The 18,958-nt window shown below is 41.3% G+C and overlaps 1 protein-coding gene across 1 annotated transcript in view; it reads left to right on the top strand.

Moving 5' to 3' along the window:
* The window catches only part of drg2 (developmentally regulated GTP binding protein 2), a 32,873-nt gene extending 16,965 nt beyond the window's left edge, over window positions 1-15,908 (top strand). Inside the window, exons 8-13 of the mRNA XM_078240386.1 lie at window positions 3,311-3,408; window positions 4,648-4,724; window positions 6,828-6,916; window positions 7,002-7,060; window positions 14,164-14,217; window positions 14,328-15,908. Coding sequence (XP_078096512.1) covers window positions 3,311-3,408; window positions 4,648-4,724; window positions 6,828-6,916; window positions 7,002-7,060; window positions 14,164-14,217; window positions 14,328-14,414 — 464 coding nt within the window. The 3' untranslated portion in view covers window positions 14,415-15,908. The remainder of the gene's footprint in view (window positions 1-3,310; window positions 3,409-4,647; window positions 4,725-6,827; window positions 6,917-7,001; window positions 7,061-14,163; window positions 14,218-14,327) is intronic.
* Window positions 15,909-18,958: the final 3,050 nt, after the last annotated feature.

Genomic DNA, 18,958 nt, shown 5'->3' with positions numbered 1-18,958 from the left:
AAAACTTTTAGAAGTACAGCCTAATCTTGTAAAACAAAACTGCATTTTTAAAAGAAACGGCAAGGTTTTGGGGGGATTTCAGTGTTTGGATTAGTCAGCTGCAAGTGGTTGAGTGGCGAGAGGAGGAGATGCTCAAGATGGAAGGCGAGGAAGGAGCAGTTTATAGCATTGAGAAAGATGATAGAATGAGTGGGAGGAGGTCTGGTGTTGCTTTAAACATGTGAATTTTAAATGTTGCCACCAGAATTTTTGCTTAAAAAGAGAGGCAGTTATATCATGATGTTTACAATTTCTGGACATTCCACAGCCCTTTACAGCCATTGATACACTGTGTGAGGTATAGTCACAGTTGTAATGTAGAAAATCAATTTTGCACTCAGCAAGATCTTGCAAGCCACATTCAATAGAAATAGAATCCCTACAGTGCAGAAGAAGGCCATTTGGCCCATCGAGTCTGCACCGACCACAATACCACCTAGTCCCTATCCCTGTAACCCCACATAATTACCCTGCTAATCCCCCTGACACTAAGGGGCAATTTAGCATGGCCAATCAACTTAACCCGCACATCTTTGGGAGGAAACCGGAGCACCCGGAGGAAACCCACACTGACACGGAGAATGTGCAAACTCCGCTCAGACAGTGACCCGATGCCGGAATTGAACCCGGATCCCTGGCGCTGTGAGGCAGCAGTGCTAACCACCGTGCCGCCCAGAGAGAAATAGTTAGATAATTTCTTGCATGTTAGTTGATGAATAAAGATTAGCCCATAGACAATGAAGGGTTGTCCTGCTCTGCTGTTGGACCTTCCATGTCCACCTGAGAGGGCAATGGGACCTCTGTTTAATATTTCATCCGAAAACATCCCTCTGTCAGTTCAACACCATCAACATGATTACCATTGACCAGAAACATAACTGAACCAGCCACTTAAACATGGTGGCTACAATATGAGAGGCTGGATATTCTGCAGTGAGTGGCGATGCTGACTCCCCAAGACGTTTCCACCACCCAGGCACAAGCCAGGATGGAATATTCTTCACTTGCCTGTGGAGCTCCAACAATACTCGAAGCTCAACACTATCCAGGACAATGAAGCCCACTTCACCACATCCATCACGTTAAACACACTCTCCACCATGGCTGCAGTGTCTATCATCTGTAGAATTGAATTAAATATATGTTGTAGTTAACTCTCATGAATATAATTTTCTTCACATTAATCCTTAATTTTGACAATCATCCCAATTATCTTAGTGTGCAATTTAGACCTCTTACTAATTTTAGATATTGAATTCTGATATCATTTTCCTCCCTGAGCAAGTTACTTATTTGAGAATCTACTTTTCATAACATCACTCGGTGCTTTTCAACATTTTCCTATATCAGATGGTCAGCACAATTACGTTTCTTAACTAATACTTGTCATACAATATTTATTGGAGTCATGTTTGCATTGGGTTAACAAGCTACTGTTTGGATTGAGTGGTAGCTCAACAGTCCAAGGCAGGAAATCTAGTGGCTCCTTAATGAAGCCGAGCCAGAAGAGATGACTCCAGGACATAAGAAGTAGGAGCATTCAGCTCCTGTTCCATCATTCAGTGCGGTCATAGTTGATCATGAACCTCAACTGCACCCTCCCACAGTATCCCCATACCCTTTATTTCCCTTCGCATCCGAGACATGTCGATCTTAGTCTTCAATATGTTTGACAACCCCTCTGTGAATGAAGAAATTTCTCAACGTCTCAGACCTAAATGCTGACTCCTAGTTCTAGACTTCACAGCCTTGGGACCAGTATCCACCCTATCAAATCCCTTAAGAATTGTGTACACTTTGTTGAGATCGCCTCTCATTCTTTTCATTCTTCTAAATTCTAGGGATCATAGGCCTAGTCGATCTCTTCTCATAGGACAAATCCTTAATTCCAGGAATCAGCCTGTTGAGCCTTTGTTGTATTCTGTCCAAGACTCATATATCCTTCCTTTAGTAAGGAGGCCAGAATTGTGCAGTAGTCCCCAGCTGTGGTCTCACCAAGGCTTTACACAATTGCAATAAGATTTGTCCACTTTTATGCGCCTATTCCTTTGTAATAAATGCTGATATACCATTTGCTTTACTAATTGTTTGCTGTACCTGCACGTTAAGCTTCTGTGATGTACAAGGACACCCAGGTACCTCTGAATATCCATTTTCTCGGCCCCTTAACCGTATCTATATCACTCTGCAGCCTGTTTGCATTTCCTAATAGCTTATTTTTCTCTCTAGATTTGTATTGTCAGCAAATTTGGATACATTGGTCACTTCATCCAGGCCGTTGATATCGCTTACAAATAGTTAAGGCCCAACCCTCATTTTTGTAGTCTGTGCCCCCACCCCCAACTTATTACTGTTTTCTTTCCATAAACTAATCCTCAACCCGGGCGGCACGGTAGCACAGTGGTTAGCACTGCTGCTTCACAGCTCCAGGGACCTGGGTTCGATTCCCGGCTTGGGTCACTGTCTGTGTGGAGTTTGCACATTCTCCTCGTGTCTGCGTGGGTTTCCTCCGGGTGCTCCGGTTTCCTCCCACAGTCCAAAGATGTGCGGGTTAGGTTGATTGGCCATGCTAAAAAACAATTGCCCTTGGTGTCCTGAGATGCGTAGATTGGAGGGATTAGTGGGTAGATATGGGGGTAGGGCCTGGGTGGGATTGTGGTCGGTGCAGACTCGATGGGCCGAATGGCCTCTTTCTGTACTGTAGGGTTTCTATTCTATGTTTCAACCCCTGATAATATATTAAGAGTCCTTTTTTTATATAATAATCTCTTGTGTGACACCTTGAATGCTTTTTGCAAGTCCAAATACACTATATTCACTGGTTTTCCCCGTGTCTACTGGGTTAGTTTCAATCTATAGGGAAGGAACTCCAGGGGGTGAATCACAGAATGGTTGGCTGCAAATTATACCATTCCTCCAGTCCCCACATGCATGAGGAAGAACTAGCAGTAGCTCTTGGGAGTATAGGATTCCAGTTTGTATATTTAAGTAGGAGTCTGTATGGTTCATGTGGTTCAAATAAACCTGTTGGACTTTAACCTGGTGTTGTAAGACTTCTTACTGGGTTCTTGTGGAACCAGTGATTCCCCATTTAGAGGCTTGCCTGAAGTTTGCCTTACGGTGACCAGGTAAGGGGGATTTCTTTTTAAGTTCATTTTCAACCGCCTGTCCTGTTCTTCAACACTACTGAGCAGCAACAATTGAAAATTGGCTCAATTATAGTATTAGAATAATTAAGGTTATTTTTTGATCCTTAATGATTTCACCCCAGAAATCTTTAATGCAGAAGTTCTCTTCAGGGAAGATGCAACTCCTGATCAGTTTATCGATGTGGTGGTTGGAAACCGTGTGCACATGCCTTGTCTTTATGTAAGTTAGACTCGATCACTAGATGGATAATTTTTAATGTAGTACTTTTTTTAACCTGCTCAGCAACTGACGTGAACTAGGAAGGTGACAGGAAAGTAATGATTTTGAAGATAAAAGGTCCTCCAATGTCTCTGCAGAAGATAATTCTGTCACAGTTAAGAGGTAGGGAGCAGAGGCCAAATACTTTTGTGAATGTTAAATGAGGTCAAACCCTTCACTCACTGCAGTTGTAGAACTTTGGGGCCAGTTACAGAGCATGTCCCCAAAGCAACTGTGAACATGTACTTAATGTAGAGAAAAGCAATGTAAGGGGACTGTAGTCTCTGGAGGATAAATATCCTCATTCACATAAAGCCTGCCTTAGATGATATACCTTTCCCCTTTTCATCATGAAAATAATCTGCCTGATTTGAATGGTAGAATCCATGTTGCTCTTTGAACCTTCTAAACTACCAAGATCCTTTTCAAAGCAAGATACCCCAAAATTGACCAGAAACAAGAAAGTAAAATACACCTGTAAATTATGAGCCAATTGTGAAGCTACTGGATGGTCACTGGTTTGTAAACTATCGTCAACCAGAACAGAATGTCATCTGTTTGTTACAAAAACATGTTAGATGACATCTTTAAATGTTTTACTGTTCTTGGCATTATTGGCCCATTGAGTTTGTGCAGTAGGTGTTGCCGACCATATGTTCATTGTGGCAGTGGAGCCCGAATATGACCTCAAGCTGCTACCCACTCGCCATCTTTCTGTTAAAAGATGGATATGTACAAGTATTGGGCAAGGACAAGGTTGGGCTAGCTGTGATGCCCTCTGTGGTGACTACCTTGCCAACACATTGAGTGTGAAGGGTAAAGAACATTTGCCTGGTTTCTATAACTCAGCAGGTATTGCTACCTCCAGGAAAGGAGCAGCAAGATTATTCTGGAAAGATGCGAATTCTATAGATGAGAAGATTTTGTTAAGATGCTTTGTTTATCCATATCTAGTTTAGTAATCAAAATGCTGTTTAAGCAGGTTTTATTCAAATTTCATAAATACTTAATTCCAATCCTGCAGAATTACACAAGTTCTGTGGAGTCCTAGAGTGAATTCTTGCTGTACTAACTAAACAGTTTCTGTACCGTTACACAATGAATGCTGAAAAAAAGACTTTACGCTTTTTATATAGTTTGTGCTGTGATTTGTCTGTAAATGCCTAGTATTTTATTGTTTTTGTTTTGCCTTTAAAAAAGGTTTATAATAAAATTGATCAGATCTCCTTGGAGGAGGTGGACCGATTGGCTCGGCAGTGGCACAGTGTAGTTATTAGGTAAGCTTTCTAAACATAGTCACGTGCTATAAAATCTTGCTTTTTCTCATTTCAAATGTATACAGCATTCTGTGCAGAAATTTAAAACCCCATATTTTCTAGGCTTCTGAATGGAATGAAAGCACTGAGTATGGGTAGGCCTCACAAGACTGGTGGAAGAAATTATATAATGTGTCGCTCCCCCCTACTCATTTTCCCTGGCTCAAAAATCATTAATTCTGTATTTCTATGGGTCCTTTTCATCTATTGATGCCAATTGCCAATTTTTCTTGTGAGCTTAGGTGGTGACGTCAACAATGGAGAGTGGAGCATAGCCAGAGTCACTGTAATCCTGTCCCCACGAGATATAATACATCTGCTTCAGCAGAAATCACTGGGTAACAGTGAACAGCAGGGGGGGTCTGGCTGATATTTCATTTTCTTTAAACAAAGAGCAAAACACGATGGATGCTAGAAATCTGAAATACATGAGGAATGCTGTAAATAGAGTGATCTCTGGTCAGAATCCTGAACATGGGATGGAGAATTAAGTGACAAGTGACTGGAAGTTCAGAGTCATGTGTGCAGGTGAGATAGGAATGTTCAGCAAAGCGAGCACCCAATCTGTGTTAGTCTCCCCGGCAAACAAGAGACTGCATTACGAGCAACCCCTGACGAGTTTGGAAGTGTAAATGACTGAAAGAGTGTTTCAGACCCTGGGAAGTTGTGAGAGGGAAGCATATGTTTGCCTAGGCAAGTGCTGGTTAAGGAAAGACAGCATTAGGGGTGATGGAACAGTGGACCAGAGTCAGACGGGGAATGATTCCTTCAGAATGCAAGGAGAGGAAGATCTGTTTTGTGGTGGGGACGATTTATAGAAGTGGCAGTAAAAGATTAATTTAATACTCGGTCGTTGAATATTGCACAATTTAACATCTAATTGTCTTTTTAAATTACTTCACCACGTTAGCCATTGAACACGATTATTCCCACGACCCTTTCTGTCTTCCCCATCTCATTAAATTGCACCCATTGTACAGTTGAACTGTGAAGAGGTTTAGGGGTCCGGATACTGAAATTTCTCAAAGCTGGTGGATAGGGACAAAATTAATTAAAATGGGTAATGGGAAGGGATGTTTATATCAAAGTGGGGCTGAGATGCAAAAGGATGGAGGTTATGCAAGAGATGCAGAGTTCTGGTTTGGTCCCATCTGGAGTACTGCATTCAGTTCTGGGTACCGCACCTCAGGAAAGATAGGAGGGAGCGCAATGTGATTCATCAGATGCCCAGTACTAAAAGGGTGAATTTTTGAGAAGAGTTTGCATAGGATAGGTTTGTATTCCTGTGAATATGCAACATTAGGGACTGGCATGCTCAGGGATGTTTAAAATGATTAAAGCAGTTGATAGCTTGGAAAGAGAGAAGCTATTTCCTCTGCTGAGAGAGTCTAGAACAAGGGGCATAACCTTGAAATTAGAGGTAGGTTGTTCAGGGATGATGTTAGGAAATGCATCTTCCTTCAAAGGTTAGTGGATATTTGGATCCTGTTTCCTCAAAACAGCTGTTGTGGCTGACATCAGTTGAAAAATTTCAAAACTGGGATTGATAGACTTGGCTAGGCGACAGTATTAACGGCTAGGGAACCAAAGCAGGAAGATGGAGTTAAAATACTAATCAGTTATGATCTGACTGAACAGATTTGAGGGGCTGAACGGTCTACTCTTGTACCTATGTTCTTAAACCATCAATATTTTTGACATTTGTGAAATACTTATTTCTCAGCTTGAAATTTCACTTACCGTTTTGGTTTTCCCAATGGAACATCTAAATAAATGCAAAATACTGTGATACTGAAACATTAACTCTGTTTCTCACTCCATAGATGTTGCCAGCCCTGCTGAGTTAATCCAGTATGATACTTAAAAGTGTATTTTCCTGGATTTTCCTGTTGCACCACTTCCGATTCTGCGATGCCAACACGTTTTTCCCTGTTTACTGTGACTTTCAGTATCTTAGTCAGTTTGTAGATGAGAAGAAAGATCCCTATGACAGCTTACCTGATTTTGAATTATTGAGCTTGTCAGCATGTTTGTCATCTGTATCTAATGTGTCCATCTCTCTAGCTGTGAAATGAAGCTGAATTTGGACTATCTGCTTGAAATGCTTTGGGAATACCTCGCGTTAATCTGCATCTACACAAAAAAGAGAGGAGGTAGGAGAAGATTCAACACAGAATTAACTCCTGTTTTAAATTTGTGTGCACATGAACAACTTAATGCAAATTTTGTTTTGAACAGAAAGACCAGATTTTTCGGGTGCTATAATTATGAGGAGATCAGCCTCGGTTGAACATGTGGTAAGATAAAGCATCTTTCTAGAAAAAATTCTTCTTAATTCGGGTTGTAGCAGTCTACTGCCCCTCTACTTAAAATTAGCTAATTCAGCACAGATTGGTCACTTCCTTTACCCATTTGGCCCCTTGCCTTTATAAATAACCACTTTCTCACCTGTCCTGCCACCTTCAACAATTTGTGCACATATAGACCCAGGTCTCTGCTTCATATTGCCTCTTCTCATTCTTTCTACCGTGATGTATCACTCTACATTCAATCTCATCAGCCGCATGTCCACCGCATCCACCAGCATGTCTATGTCTTCTTGAAGTCTACCATTGTCCTCATCAGTTTGCAGTCTGTCCCTGTTTTCTATCATCTGCAAATTCTGAAATTGTGCCCTGCACACCCAACATCAGGTCATCAATATATACCAAGAAAAGCAGTGGCCCCAGTACCAACCCTTGGGGAATCTTATAACAAATTTGTCCAGTACAAAAAAATAGTCATTATCGGCAAACATTTGTTTCCTGTCACTCAGCAAACTTCGTAACCAAGCTGACACTTTCTCTTTCATTCCATGAGCTTCAGTTTAGCTGGCAAGCTTATCGTGGCGAATTATAAAAGTTTGGGAAGTTCATTTACTCCACTTGAGCCTAATTTGTTACGTCATCAGGAAACTCAGTCAAAGTAGTTAAATACAGTTTGCTCTTATGCTGGCTTTTCCTAATAATCCCCAATTATCCAAGTAACAGTTCATTTAGTCCAGATTATAAATTCCAAAAGGTATCCCACTAGAGTTTAAATGACTGGCCTGTAGCTGGATTTAGCCTTGCCCTTGATTTGAACAAGTGTAACATTTGCAATTCTCCATTCCTCTGACTTTTCTACATTCATGATGTGGAGATGCCGGCGTGCTGGTGGTGATGTCGAGTTTCTCAAGTTTCCTGTTCTTGGTGTGCATGTAGATGGTGTAGTTCCTTTGTCTCGTCTGCTTGGCATTTCTACATTCAGCATGGCTCTCACTTGTATTATCAACTTGACAGCTGTTATGTGTATCCTTTTTTTTCTATTTTATCTTCCTCTTTATTTCTTTTATAACATCCAGATATTTCTGAAGTTGGTTGCCCTACCTCTCCCCCTCATTACAATGTTCCTTGAGTGCATCTGAACCACCTCTTTAAAGGCAGCCCATTGTTCTAGTTGTTTTGTCTGCCAATCTTTGATTCCAATTTTCCTGGCCTAGATCCATTTCACTGAAATTGGCTCTCTTCCAATTAAGCATTATTACTCCTTGTCCTTTTCCATAGCTAACCTAAACCTTATGATGCTATAATAAAAGCAAAGTATTGCAGATGCTGAAATCTGAAAAGAAAGCAGAAAATGCTGGGTAAACTCAGCAGGTCTGGCAACATGCGTGGGGAGAGAAACGGAAGAAGAGTCATACAAACTTAAAATGTTAAACTGTGTTTCTCGCTCCACAGATGCTCCCAGACTTGCTGAGTTTTTCCACTATTCTTTGCTTTTATTTCTTAAGATCACTGTTCCCTAAATGTTTGCCTACTGAAATTTGATCCACTTGACACATCCATTCCGGGATCCGGGAATGTCTCCTTCCACATGGGCCAGAAATATACTGGTCAACAAAGTTCCCTTGAACACACGCCAAATAACTCTTTCCCCCTCTCTCTGGCCTTTTAACTTTTAGTATCCTCGTCTACGTTAGGATAACTAAAGCCCCTCATTATCACTATTCTGTAGCTTTTGAACCTTTTTGTCAACAGTGGCTCAGTTGGAAGCATTCTTGTCTCTGAATCAAAAGGTTCTGGGTTTGGGTCACATTCCAGGACCTGAACACAAAAGTCAAAGCTGATATTCTGATAGTGCTGAGAAAGTGCTGCACACTCAAGAGTTTTCAGATGAGACATTAAACCAAAACGCTGTTTGCCCTCAGGATGATATAAAAGATCGCATGTCTTTATCGAGGAAGAGCAGAGGAGTTTTCCCTGGTTTCCTAGCCAATACTTATCCCTCAAACAACATCACAAAAAGCAAATGATGTGGTCATTCACACGTTGCTGTTTGTGGGAGCTTGCTGTGTGCAATTTCCCACATTACAGCAGTGATTACACTTCAAAAATGTTTCATTGGCTGTAAAATGTTTTAAGGCATCCAGTGGTCACGAAAAGCCATATGCAAATGCAAGTCTTGCATTCTTTAATCATTAACATTAAAATAAAAGCAAAATATTGCAGATGCTGCATATTTGTTCCTCTATCTTTCCCACTAGTTACTGGCCTATAGATTTAGTTAGCTCCTACAAACCAAATGCATGGCTTCCAAGAAATAACTTATTATATCATTTGTTTTGTTCTTCCTCACCAGAGATTTATTGAATCTCTGGATGATGTTCCTCACCTTGGTGCAAGAAAGGCAAAACACCATATGGGGTTTGGTTTGGAACTGCAAAACACGCCATCATTGTTTCTATGCAATCCTTTACTTTCGTACATTGCTTTTGTCTTTTCCTTTGTAGCTTTTTTCTCCGTGCCTTGCGTATCTTGTTTCATTGTTGTACCACAATGTTTAGAACCTTTTGAGAATCACTGTTGTAGTTGTGCTCTCAGTTATCCAAAATCATATAACTATTGGACAGCCCCAGGAAAGCTCAAAATTTTCTGCACCTCCTTTCTCTTCTTGCTATTCATAAGCTAGTCTCTCTAAACTGCTCTCTCACTCAGCATGAATGGCCACTCGACCACTGATCAATTTTTCAGAGTTTTAAACATTGGTCATCGGTCTTCAGCTCATGAGAAAGAGTTGACTCTCTAGAACCTGATGCAGATATAAGTCTCTGAAAGGCCTACTTCCTGCATTCCACACCATTCTAAAGGGTCCTGTCACCCCATTCCTAGTGTTATGAATTCAACTGAAAATAAGCTTCCCTTGCCAATCTCCTTTTAGCTAAACTCTTCAGATATAATTTGAATCCAACAACATCTCGAGGCTGAATTTTCTATAAAGCTGAACTGAAGCTAGGTGTCAGTCTAAGTCCTTTGCATTCCATTTCTCTGCTGCTGCTCAAGCATTCATGATGATTATTGGACATTACAAACTAGGGAGGTTTCTCCTGCTTTGGATTTCCCTCCCTAAATCTTCTTTACTTCCCTCCTCTTTTACCCCACAACTTTGACCAAATATTGGGTCACTCCTGGTCACTCTTCCTTTGCTTTGTTGTTTGTTTTGTCTTGAGTATTCCCCTGTTAAAGTGGATATATAAATGTAAGTTGTCATTGGTTTGATTTGTGATGGCTGCTCTCCAATAGGGCAATGATCATGTACAATTGACCATAAATGTCTATAGCCCAGATTGGTAGAGGCCTGTTCATTTCTCTGTCTACTATGATAGTGTGCTGTTGCTATATATATTTATGTTTAAGGAGACAGTTTACAGATTCAGGCCTATTCTGCAGGCAATCTCTGTGTCTGGAAAATATTTAGCTCATGCTAGGATGCAAGATAATTGCTCATTTTATCAATTTGGTGTTTACTTAGGATAGAGCTAATGGATTTTGTTTATAGGTGGAGATTTCCCCTGGGGTTTTGATTAAAGGAATGGAAGGTGGGTTTAGGTATACAGGGTCATGTGATGATGTGGTTAATGGGAGGAGCGAAGTCCGTAGCAGAGAGAAATAGCTTTTAAGTTCTGGCTGGGAATTGCTTGAAGACATGTTTTCTGCAAGCTGCTGAAACTCATTCTCTCTCTCTCTCTCTCTCTCTCTAAAAGCTTCAAATCTGTCTGCACCCATTATAGCAAGTACATTTATGGTTGCTAACTGTATTTAAAGTAGCTTTTAAGTCTGTAAGAGGAATGTTGCTTATTTGGAACTAAAACAGACATAAGTTAGAAATTAAAGGTGTTTCCTTTCATTTTTAAATATTGTTCAACTGTTAATAGTTAAGCTGCTTAATTTGTTAGAGCTATGGTTAAGCTGTGTTATTAAATAAAGTTTGTTTTACTATAAAAGATTCCTAATTTGTCAGCCAAATAACTCCTGGAGCAAAGCATCCGATCCTTGCATTTATGCCAAAATAGAGGGCCCCAGGAGTATCATGGTGAATTCTATTGCAAGGTTAAGGAAGTTGGCAGTTGCTTGCAAATTTGAAACATGCCTCAATGATATGTTAAGGAATGGATAGCGCAGCAATCCAAAAGAAGTTGCTGGCAGAGTCAAAGCTTGATCTGTAAAAGGCTATGGAGATAACCTTACCCATGGAAAGTGCAGGAAAAGGCACCCAAGAATTGAAAAGCATGCTCGGAGGTGAGGTCCCAGTTTGGGACAGAGGCCACAGGTAGCAACAGCACCAGGTTGGAGGGTGCCTGGGGAGAGAAAGGAATGGTTGCGGCTCTAGAAAATTGGAGTCAAATCCTTCGCCACAATCAGACAAGGAATTTTAACAAGTGCTTTAGTTGTGGGGAAAGTCTCACCCCGGAGAAGTGTAGATATTGAGATGCACAGTGTTTCAAATATGGTGGAAGAGCTCACTTAAGGCAAAGATGGAAGAACAAACCGAGCCTGCCGAGTTCAGAAAGGGGACAGAAGTCAACATTGGCCCACAGCAAGGGAGAGTGCCTTTTACCAGAACAGAATGTGTTAACATTAAACCACATCAGAGGGCAAAGTGGCCTCAATAACCGTGGTATTGCTAGTGAATGGATGTCCACTTAAAATGGAGGTGGACACCAAGGTTTCCGCAACACACCCTGCCCTGCTACTTGCAAGACAGGTCCAACCATTGAGCCTGAGGAATTTCACAGTCAAGCTAGCCACCTGTACCGGTGGGGCGCTTAAAATCAAGGGAGCCACAGTGACCCTGGTAGTTTACAAACAGCAGTCGGTGGCGGCAAGGTGGTACAGTGGTTAGCCTTGGTCGACTGTCTGTGTGAGTTGCACGTTCTTCCCATGTCTGCATGGGTTTTCCTCTGAGTGCTCCGGTTTCCCCCACAGTTCAAAGGTGTGCAGGTTAGATGGATTGGCCGTGCTAAGTTGCTCCTAAGTGATTAAAACTCAGCTCCCACTTATTGTCATATTAGGACAAGGATTGAGTCTAATGGGGCGTGACTGGCTCCAACACATTAAACTAAATTGGATAGAGATATTCAAACTGAATGAGGGGAGCCTGTATGAGGACATCCAAAGTTATCCGCAGGTTTTCCAAGAAGAGCTAGGAAAAATAAAAGTGCTCCAAACTAAGATATAAATAGATTCCAAAACCCCAACAAGGTATTACAGGGCAAGACCGGTGTCCTATTCCATGCTGGAGAAAGTGGAAGTAGAGCTTAAACACCTTGAAGACTTGGGCATCACAAGACTGGTTCAGTTTGCAGAGTGGGCAGCACCAATTGTTCCTGTCACCAAGCCGGACAAGAGAGTCCACATTTGCGGAAATTGCAAACTAACTGTCAATCAAATTGCCAAATTAGACCAAGACCCTATACCAAAGACATATGTTAAATTAGCTAGTTGCTTAGTTAGATCAGTTGGCCCGGGGGTATGTGACCATCTATATACAAAGGCTTGTATGAATAAGCCTGGTTACCATCTGTAGTATCTTCAGCATGTGCAGTTTTTCAGTGTCACCATGGAAAATCTGTTACAAGGATGACCCAGAGATGTGGCATACTGGATCACCCTGCACACAGTAGCAAGATGTAGTCCTGGAATAGCTCCAGCAGAGCTGCTAATGGGACATCGGCTGCACACCAGGCTGAGCCTGGTAGTTCCAAATTTTACGGAAGGGTAGAGTCTAGGCAGAGTATTCAAAAAGAAATCATGATGCGTCAAATACAAAGAGGACATTTGAATTCGACGACCCAGTTTTCCTAAGGAACTTTGTAAGTGGCCCTAGTTGGATCTCTGGAATTGTTGCAGCAAAGACAGGACCAGTATTGAATGAAGCAAGAGCACAGGATAAGATCCTGAAGAAACATTTGGACCATCTGAGGAAAAAAGAACCTTCACAAGAGTCGGTGGTGTCGTCAGCCTCAAGCATGCCGGCCAATAGTACCAACCAAAGTAATGTTAGGGTCCTGGACCAGAACCCCAAGTTACTTTCGGACACCTGACAAGACCCCAAGACTTTTTTATTTTGGCATAAATGCGAGGATCGGATGCTTTGCTCCAGGAGTTATTCTGCTGACAAATTAGGAATCTTTTATAGTAAAACAAACTTTATTTAATAACACAGCTTAACTATAACTCTAACAAATTAAGCAGCTTAGCTGGATTTGGTTTAATTAAATTTGTAGCTCTGAATAATAATAGAGGGTTTTGGATGGTAATGATTCCTGACCAGTTCCACGAGCTTGGTAAATTACTTTGAGTCCAGAAGCTCCGAGTAAGTCAAACTTATTACCTCATACGTCTGGGTGCCACTTGCTGTAAGCAAGGTAACTCTGCCTTTTTCTCCCACTCTATATCATTCAATCTAAAAAATGTAACTCATGCACTCTCCGTATTGCACCCAATTTTCTCCATTTACATCAAATGGTTCAATTTTACCGAAAAACAGCATGATGGTAATTTGTTTCCTGGTTGTTGAGATTGATTTGAATCAGAATGCAAGCCTCTTCTGCTCTGAAATGTCATGCCAATTTTTTTTCCTCACCGCCAGTGTAGTAATGTAGATTCCAGACAACCACCAGTCAGTAATCAACAATGAACTAATTATTTACCAACACGAACTACATACAGTGTGTTGCCATACAGTCCACACTTTCTCAACTTCCAAATCCAAGAACTGAGGACAAAAGACCACGCTGTCTTTTCGGCCACACATGCTCCCGTCCTACTGGATGAATAAGTCACAGGGTCCAACCAGTGCTCGCCCCTTAAAGGGGTCTCACTTCAACTCTAGCAGTCTTATTTTACTTTTTCATTTTAGATGAAGATTATGGGTGACAAAACAGAGTGTGGCCTCTTCATGTTGACCATTATATTTTTGACTGTACTGCTTTATTCTGAATTAGCGAGATTCTTGTTGATTGATTCAGCAATTTAATCTGTGTTGTGTACTTAGCAGCATGCAAGATTTTAAATGTACTGCCTTTGCCTTCCTGTTATAGTGCCATCGAATTCATAGAACCTTAGCAAGCCAGTTCAAATATGCTCTTGTCTGGGTGAGTATGTTGACATTCTACACTGAATTGCAAATTTAAAATATTTGAGACTTGTTCACATCTGAAATAAAACTTTCTGCTTACGAGGAATATTACTTTTTCGATTCTAGGGAACAAGTACAAAGTATAGTCCTCAACGAGTGGGACTGACTCACATAATGGAGCATGAGGACGTCATCCAAATTGTCAAGAAATAAATAGTGGCCCATGTTGCATGGTACCTGCAGTTTATACCAGCCTTCTCTCGTCCTCACACAACAGAAAATGTGAAAAAATGTGGAAATTGTAATGAAAGAATCGTGTTAAGCTGCCGGTGGAAATGGTTTGCTGTGGCAGCCCTTTAATATCAAACATACCATGACTTTGGTATTTTGTAGTACGGTGACTGTTCAAATGGAAGCATGTGACTGCTATATAGGCTAATACCATACTTTGTGGCTGCTGCTCAAACAGTGGCATCACTTTATTTGCAACACTTCTTATTTTATTACCAAGATCTTTCCGAATCACAAAGGACTCTGACAGTATTTCCCTTTTTCACCTTTTACCAACTTTCAAAACGTAGACTTGTTTCCTCATATAACTGCAAGAATGTCCAATTAAGGTGTGATTTACAGTAATTCAAATATGTATATGTTCAGGTGAAGAGAGATTCAGTTCAATGTGCAAGGCATTAATCATTTGTTTAAATTAGCTTAATGTTCTCCTTGCTTCTCTCGTATATTACATCTTCCTATACCAGTACAGAAAAAAAGCCTATGTCCAGCAGTTCCCTTTTGTTTTAATCTCCCCCCACCACCGTAGTTTACAAAAGAATGTGATTCCCAATTTTTGTCTTTCCTGTCAAAGTTGTTGACACTGGCATCATGGTACTTCAGACATTCATTGTGAGAGGAGGCAATGTCAGCAGGACATTCAGCCGTGGAGGATTTTGTTACCAAGTCTAAACTTATCCTCGCAAGAAACTTGCACTGCACTTTCCAGGAAGTCGCTGGACAACATCAGGAACGTGGTTTGAGTGCCACTCACCTGGTGCTCTAACATCAATTTAAACGCTCCATAGGTTTGATAGCTGGTCAAAGGAGAGAAATAGAGAGCTGTGCTCAGAGGTTTTGAGTCTCTAGCGGGCTTGCCTGTTGCATGGTATCAATATAAATGAGCAGCAATGTTTGATGCTAACTTCAACTAAACTACTGTTCTCAAAAAAATATTTGATATGTTTGAAAACGCATTCTAATTTTGTAAAGATCACTGATGGAGCAATATATTAGACTTGCTGTGGAATTTTGGGACTTCTATTGTCAAAGGTTATTGTTGTATTGATGAGGATTCAGAAAATTAATGATCCGGGAGATTGAACTGTTTCATGAAGAGAAGCTGGCAGAAACAAATATGTATTCGCTGGAGAAAAGAAGATTGAGAAGAGACTTTATGCAAATCAGAAGCATAGATAATGCTGATGTAAGTTGGATATTTAACTTTGAACATACAACCAGAAGACAGCGGTGCAAAATCAGCGTCCCCCAAGTGCGATTTGAGTAGTTCATGAGTCAATCAACTTGCACAAAGATGGATAAATATTGTTACAAAAGAAATTGATCTTATCAGGATGGATGTAAGTAAAACTGAATGTAACAAAGTTTGAATTGCTTGTTTCTGTCGATTAAAAAGTAGACACTTTTTTTTGACCAGATGAAAGTGGTTTGGTTTGTTGACTAAATTATGTTTGTATCTGTCGACTGGTTTGTGCGAGTCTGTGCCACGTAGTGAGGCAATCCCGACATGGAGAGATTTGCGAAGCAAGGGCTTTTCTATTAGAGCTAAAAAAATTAAGAGATGATGTGATAGAGATCTTCAAGATTACAAAATATTATTGTAATATTAAGACCATAAGACATAGGAGCAGCATTAGGCCACTCAGCCCATTGAATCTGCTCCGCAATTCAATCATGGCTGATATTTTTCTCATTCTCCTGCCTTTTCCCCATAAACCCTGATTCCCTTCTTAATCAAGAACTATCTAGCTCCGCCTTAAAGACCCTCAATGACCTGGCCTCCACAGCTTTCCGTCATGTTCACTATTATTTGCTTACATCAAAGTTATCTTTTTCCTGCCTCTCAGAAGTTAGTTTGTTGTATGAACAAGCAACAGCAATGTGTCTGACATCTTTGCAACAGGTATTGGTCATGGATAATATGTAAAAGAGGGCATGATCACAAAGCTGTGATCTAATTTGGTATATTATAAGTTTGCTTTCCTTCTGGCTGAAGAAATTCCTCCTCATCACTGTTTTAAAGGATCATCCCTTTAGCCTGAGATTGTGCCCTCTGGTTCTAGTTTTTCCTACTAGTGGAAACATCCTCTCCACATCCACTTAATCCGGCTTCGCAGTAACCTGTAAGTTTCAGTAAGATCCCCCCATATCTTTCTAAACTCCCAACGAGTATAGACCCAGAGTCCTCAACCGTTCCTCATACAACAAGCTCTTCATTCCAGGGATTGTTCTTGTGAACCTCCTCTGGACCCTTTCCAGGGCCAGCACATCCTGCCTTAGATACGGGACCCAAAACTGCTCACGGTACTTCAAATGGGGTCTGACCAGAGCCTTATACAGCCTCAGAAATACATCCCTGCTCTTGTATTCCAGATGTGGAGATGCCGGCGTTGGGCTGGGGTAAGCACAGTAAGAAGTCTCACAACACCAGGTTAAAGTCCAACAGGTTTATTTGCTACCAAATAAACCTGTTGGACTTTAACCTGGTGTTGTGAGACTTCTTGTATTCCAACCCTCACGACATGAATGCTAACATTGCATTTGCCTTCCTAACTGTCGAATGACCCTGCACGTTAACCTTGAGAGAATCTTGAACAAGGATTCCCAAGTCCCTTTATGCTCCTGATTTTCTAAGCATTTCCCCCTTTAGAAAATAGTTAATGCCACCATTCCTCCTTCCAAAGTGTATAACCTCACACTTTCCCACATTGTATTCCATCTGCCACTTCTTTGCCCACTCTCCTAACCTGTCCAAGTCCTTCTGCAGCCCCTCTGCTTCTTCAGTTCTACCTGTCCCTCTACATATCTTTGTATCATCTGCAAACTTAGCAACAGTGCCTTCAGTTCCTTCTTCCAAATCATCAATGTATATTGTGAAATGTTGTGGTCCCGACCCCTGAGGCACACCACTAGTCAACGGCTGCCGTCCTGAAAAAGACGCCTTTATCCCCCCACTCTGCCTTCTGCCAGTCAGCCAATCCTCTATCCCTGCCAGGATCTTACCCTTAACACCATAGGCTCTTAACTTATTTGACAGTCTCCTACGTGACACCTTATCAAAGGCCTTCTGGAAATCTAAATAAATCGTGTCCACTGGTTCTCCTTTATCTAACTTTCTTGTTACCTGCTCAAAGAACTCTAACAGATTTGTCAGACATGACCTCCCCTTGATGAAGCCGTGCTGACTCAGTCCTATTTTATCATGCACTTACAAGTGCTTCGTGATCTCATCTTTAATAATGGACTCTCAAATCTTGCCAATGACTGAAATCAGGCTAACCGGCCTATAATTTCCCGTCTGCTGCCTCCCTCCCTTCTTAAACAGCGGTGTTGCACTAGCTACTTTCCGGTCCTCTGGGACCCTCTCTGCCTCTAGTGATTCCAAGAGGGTTCTCTTTTAGAACCCTGAGATGTAGTCCATCCGGTCCAGATGATTTATCCACCTTCAGACCTTTCAGTTTCCCAGAACCTTCTCCTTAGTGATGGCCACTGCATTCAGCTGTGCCCCCTAATTCTCCTGGAGTTCTGGCATCCCACTGGTGTCTTCCACCGTGAAGACTGATGCAAAGTAACTATTCAGTTCCTCTGCCATTGCTTTGTTTCCTATTATTACTTCTCCAGTACTATTGATCGATCATCTTTACAAAGCAAAGTTATATATTTACAAAGCCTTTTAGGATGCATGCCAGAGTACTTCAAAGTCAGTGAAGTACTTTTAATATTTAGTCACTGTTGTGATTTAGGGAAATGTGGTAAACAGTTTTCACATCAGTAGGACAAATGAGCAGACAATCTATAAAATTATATTGTTGTTTGAGCTATGAATGCAGCTTGCGAGATATCTGTATCACCATCCTTCAATCTTTTTCCTCTTACCAAAATTAAAGTGTTTATATGTAGGTTTATTTAGCGATGGGACTGTGTTCCAAGGATGAATGAAGGCAGTTCATTGTGTTGAACCACAAAGGATAAGAAGCAGCTGAAAAAAGAGATCAGAGAGCCAGAGCTTTCAATCATTAAACAGTGTTAGGGCTCAGCTGTTCAGGTATTCAAATGGATTTCTGGCCCCTCCACTGAAGATGAATGAGGCTTGACTGACAGCCTAGACTGTTGAAGCAGCTGAGCCCCAGGGAAATCATTGCTTGATTGACAGTTCTGGCTCTCTGATCTCCTCTGTCAATTGCACCATTTGAATTTAAACAGTAGAGGTTTCAAGTGCTTGTAATTTAGAATCATAGAATCCCTACAATGCAGAAAGAGGCCATTCAGCCCATCAAGCCTTCACTGTCAACAATCTCGCTCAGGCCCTATCCCCATAACCCCACGTATTTACCCGACTAATCTCCCTGACACCAAGGGGCAATGGAACATAGCCAATCAAACTAACCCGTACATCTTTGGACTGTGGGAGCAAACCCATGCAGACATAGGGGGAACATGCAAACTCCACACACAGTTACCCAAGG

This window comes from Mustelus asterias, chromosome 23, assembly GCF_964213995.1.
Source record: "Mustelus asterias chromosome 23, sMusAst1.hap1.1, whole genome shotgun sequence".
Classification (NCBI taxonomy): Eukaryota; Metazoa; Chordata; class Chondrichthyes; order Carcharhiniformes; family Triakidae; genus Mustelus; species Mustelus asterias.
This window is presented reverse-complemented; position numbering and strand designations above follow the sequence as displayed.